Source organism: Apteryx rowi, unplaced genomic scaffold (genome assembly GCF_003343035.1).
Source record: "Apteryx rowi isolate R43461 unplaced genomic scaffold, aptRow1 scaffold_14, whole genome shotgun sequence".
In the NCBI taxonomy this organism is placed as follows: domain Eukaryota; kingdom Metazoa; phylum Chordata; class Aves; order Apterygiformes; family Apterygidae; genus Apteryx; species Apteryx rowi.
The window spans coordinates 2,520,389-2,524,739 of record NW_020447641.1 but is presented as its reverse complement, the minus strand read 5'-3'; the positions used below and the strand labels follow the sequence as shown (position 1 = coordinate 2,524,739).

The 4,351-nt window shown below is 59.6% G+C and overlaps 1 protein-coding gene across 1 annotated transcript in view; it reads right to left on the bottom strand.

Moving 5' to 3' along the window:
- GFI1 (growth factor independent 1 transcriptional repressor) overlaps positions 1–3,410 on the bottom strand; it is a 14,519-nt gene extending 11,109 nt beyond the window's left edge. The window contains exon 1 of the mRNA XM_026057587.1: positions 3,353–3,410. Coding sequence (XP_025913372.1) covers positions 3,353–3,410 — 58 coding nt within the window. The remainder of the gene's footprint in view (positions 1–3,352) is intronic.
- Positions 3,411–4,351: the final 941 nt, after the last annotated feature.

Sequence of the window (4,351 nt, the reverse complement as noted above, 5' to 3'; positions counted from 1 at the left end):
TGGGGCCCGGCCCGAGGGCGGCCGCCGGCTGGGCGATGGCCGGGGGGTCTCGGGGAGGGGCGCTCGCCTGCCCCGCGCTCAGCCCGCGGGAGCTCGGCCAGAAAGCCCGCGGGTGCCTGCGCGCCCGCAGCTGGGGCAGCAGCAGCAGCGCACCCCGAAACGAGCGACCAGTTCCGCGGCCCCCAAAGAGGGCTGCACAGCCCCGGGTCGCTGCCGACACCGGCAGAAGTCCCAGCTGGCGCCCGGGTAAGAGAACTGTGGTAAAAATCAGCAAACTAAATCCGAAATCTGAGTTACTCTGTTTCTGCTGCTGCTGCTGCTGCAGGGACTGATTCTCTCATCCAGTGTGAACCGCGATAACGTGAAAACGAACACAACGGAATCTGTCCCGCCGGCCGCAGCTGCTCGCGGCGGGCACGGCGCCGCGCAGCTGCCGGCACCGAAAGCCGCGGCGGGCAGAGGCGGGGGGGGCGACGAGCGCGGGGCTGGCGGGGAGAGGGGCCAGGAAACCCGGAGCTGCCCCAGCCTACTCCTGGAAGGCAGCAGAGGTTAAGCCTCGACATTATTTGGCAGTTTGCAAAAAGCCCATTTAAACTGCGTTTACTTGGTTCTTTTGGGGGTTGCTTTTTTTTTTCCTCGAGTGGCCTCAGATTTGCGAAAGAGGAAAGGAGGGAAGCGGCCGGTCCCGCCTGCCCCGGCCCGAGCCGAGCCCGCGTGCGGTGCCGACCAAGCCGGGTCGCTGCCCCGCAGGTGCCGGGCCGGGCGGCGCGCCGCCCCGTGCGCGCCCGGGCTGCGCCAGGCCCGCTCCGCGCCGCCGAGGAGGCGCCGCCCCCGGGCACGGCGCCGCGCGGGCGGGTGGGAGCGCGGCCGCCCGGGCCCACCTGCGCCGCGCCTCATCCTTGAGCGGCCTTGAGCGGGGGCTGGCAGCCAGCGGGGTCGCGCGGGGGGGGCGAGCAATCAAAGCGGCTCGATAACGCGTCGCCCGCCCCGACAGTAACGACAACAACAACAACCGCTGGGAGGTTCCAGGCGCCGTTTCTGCCGCGTGTTTTTGCCTCAGCGCGGCGTTTTTCCCTCCAAAAGCCAGACCACGGAGGCGCCGCCGCCTTCCCCCCCCCCCCGCCGAGACTCGCCGCCCGAGGCTGAAGCCTCCCAGGCTGGAGCCAGGACCCGTGGGAAGGCGCCTTCCTCAGCCCACCTGGCCGCCCGCACCGTGCCAGAGCGGCGGGGCGCCCCTCCGCCTCAGGCACCTGCCCCGCCCCTCCCCCCGCGGGCCGTTGGCCCGAGGGCAGCGCGCGCGGCCGCTGCCGGCCGCCGCCGAGGGGGCGCGAGGCGGGCGCCTCCCGGAGCGGGGCCGAGCGGCTCCCGCCCGTCCTAGCGGGATCCGCTGGGGCCCTGCGCCGCCGCGACGGAGCGCCCCGAGGGGCTGGAGGAGATCTGAGGAGAGGGGGCGCTGCCACCCCACCCCTCCCGCCGACCGATGCCCAAGCGAGGCGAGAAAAGCAAGAGCGCTTACCCATCTGGAGGGGTGAAGGAAGCTGGGCTGCAGACGGGGTTTGCACCACAGTCTGCTAGTTTGGGTGACTTTAAATTTAGCCTTTAAGGAGCAATGGTGCTTGAGTTGGCTTTTTTTTTTTTTCTGTCTCTCTCAACTCCTTCAGAGCTCGGCCCCCTAAACCACAGATTCCACTTCCTGAGCGTTAGGAGCTTCTGCAACAAAAAAAAAAAAATGCTTTAAAAAGAAAAAAGCCAAGGCCTCACAAATCAACACTGTTCCCCTCCTCTCTGTCTCATTTTTCCTTAAATGAAAATGTCTTACCGTATTCCACCTCACAGGGCTCGATGAAGTGACATCAAAGTGTCATTCTGGAATAGGGCGTTTCATTTCTCTGGGGGTTCTGCTCTAGAAATTACACACATCTATCTGAACTATTCTTGGATCCCCTTCAACTTCCGCAACGAGAACAAGTCACAGATTCAAAACACAGATTGACTCAACACAGACAGAGACAGAGGGCAGGGGATGGAGGAGCAGGCGCCAGCCCTGACAAGCCAGCTCCAAGCAGCATCCCTGTCCCCCCTCAGCCCTGGGAATGGGGGAAGAGACCTCCCGCGGCGATCTAGACGTGCACGGTGTTATAATCGGGGTTAAGGCAGGGCCCTGGGCAATGTAGACCTCCCCCAGCCTAGAAATAACTTGTTGTGGAAAACTCTTTTGGGATAAATACGCCCAACAGCGCTGAAAATACCTTAAGACCCAAGCCTAGAGGTTTGCTCATTTCCCTTCGGATTTAGGTAATGGTTAAATATGGAAGGGGTAGGCGAGATCTCCCTCCCGCCCCCCCCCCCAACTGCGCACGGAGGCTATTGCAGCTTGCGTGATTCAAACGCGAAAGCAAAAGAGGAGCAGGGCCAGGCGAGAGGGAAGCGGTCGCCTCCCGCAGCCCTTCCTCGCCTAAGCTCCGGGGGTCAGCTCACCCGTCGCGGGCGGACCGGAGCGAAAGGCGCCAGCGGCGGGGGCGCGGCGCGAGGGGCCGGGCGGCGGCAGCCCGGGGCCGCCCGTACCGCAGCTCTCTGTGCGGGGCCGCACGCTGCCTTGGCGCCGGGCGGCACCAAAACCCGCACCGCTCGCATCTGGAGTCCCTCCCTCCCGCTCTGCGGGGCCAGGAGCGGCGAGGAAGGAAGCGTGTTCATTTTTGCAAACAGAAAAAGGGTAGTCTTGTTTTATTCCTCTCCCCCCCACCCCCCCACACACTGAGTTTTCCAGGTCCAGCCTCGGATTCCTGATGCAGCCAGGAAATCCGGCTCAGGTCTTCGGTTCTGGGAGTCTGGGCTGGGTATTTCTGAGGTGTTTCTGGGCTTCGCTATTGGACATCTCGGACCTTCTTCGATTACGGCAGGGCCATACTTGTGCAGGCTGCTTGCTTCCCGCAGTATGGCTTTGCAGTGATCGAAACGAGGTTTAACACCATTTCCCACCCAGAAACGACAGAGACATTCAGAGAGCGGCTGACGTTGGACAAGGCAGGAGCTGTGCTCAGCTTGCAGCCCTCCTCACGCCCCGGAGCACGCTGGCTTGGAGAAGCAGGTGCTTTTCTGCAATCCCCCAGAAGTATTCACAGACAAATTAGTCACTTTGTGTCTGTGAGCCCGTGTGGGACATATCGTTAACTTGACTTCCCAAAATCTAACGAAGCAAGCAAATAACACCATGAAAAAAACTCTCCAACCTTCTAAATAATGCTTTAGTAGTGACACAAGAGGAAGTTGAAGCACACGACTGACACATCACCTTTAACACCTTCATTATTGCCGGAAAGTTCCTGGTGCTGGGCACAGCAGTTTTACTTACGGCATCTGTGTACCGCGGTCTCCTCGCTGTGCTTTTGTTTGATTACTGCGAAAGTCATTCACGCTATCAGTTTTCAAAATAAATGCTGGAATCAGTAGAAATAACCAGATTAGAACAAGTCGGTTTAATTCCATGCAAGCGTCTGCGCTGACTCACTGTGACTTCTAGCAAACCAGTCTGTCACGGCTACCTATGAAATGAGATGATACATTAGTAGCCTTTCGATTACCTTTTCGACCAGCACTTCGGCAGTGTATAATGAAAGCAACAGAAAACGTTACTACGAATTAGTATTGTCGTTGAGGAACAATTATGACCTGGATATAAGAAAACACATATCCGTGCTTATACATCTAAGAACAAAAGTCAATGCACGTATTTTTGCGCCTTTTAAACCAACGTAATTTGTGTGCGGAAAATGCTTACAGCCTTTCCAGAACCTGCGTGCGCTCACACGCGCCGGAAAGCCCAGCCGCAGGCGGCCCCGCGTGAAGCTTTATCACAGAGAAGCACCGCGTCTTTACCACGTTATTCATAACACACGTGGAGACGGCACTATTGTTTCCTAAACGGTTTAAAAACTTCCAGCAAAAATAAGGAAATCAAATGAGTGAATCAAATGAATGCTTAATTCGGCATATCGATCTCTCATGTTAGGGTGGAGGTTTCATGGGGACTAGGAAAAGACACCAGATTTCTTTGAACGCCAGCTTCCTCAAACGAGAAGAGAGCGTGTGCGAAAATGGCTGTGCTAGACGATTTACAAAACCAATTCGTGCCTAACGTGCACCGTGCCCCTCCAGCTTTGGGGGGTCACTGCCGATCTGCTTCTCGCCGCCGAGGAGGACGGGCAAAGCCAGTCCCGGCTGCCTTCGTCCCAGGCAGCGCGGCCGGCTCTCCCGCCGAGCGGGGCCGAGCGGAGCACCCGGGCCCGAGCCGCGCCGCGCCGGCTCCGCTCCGACGACGGCCCGCTCCCACAGCGGGGCCCCGCGGCAGCCC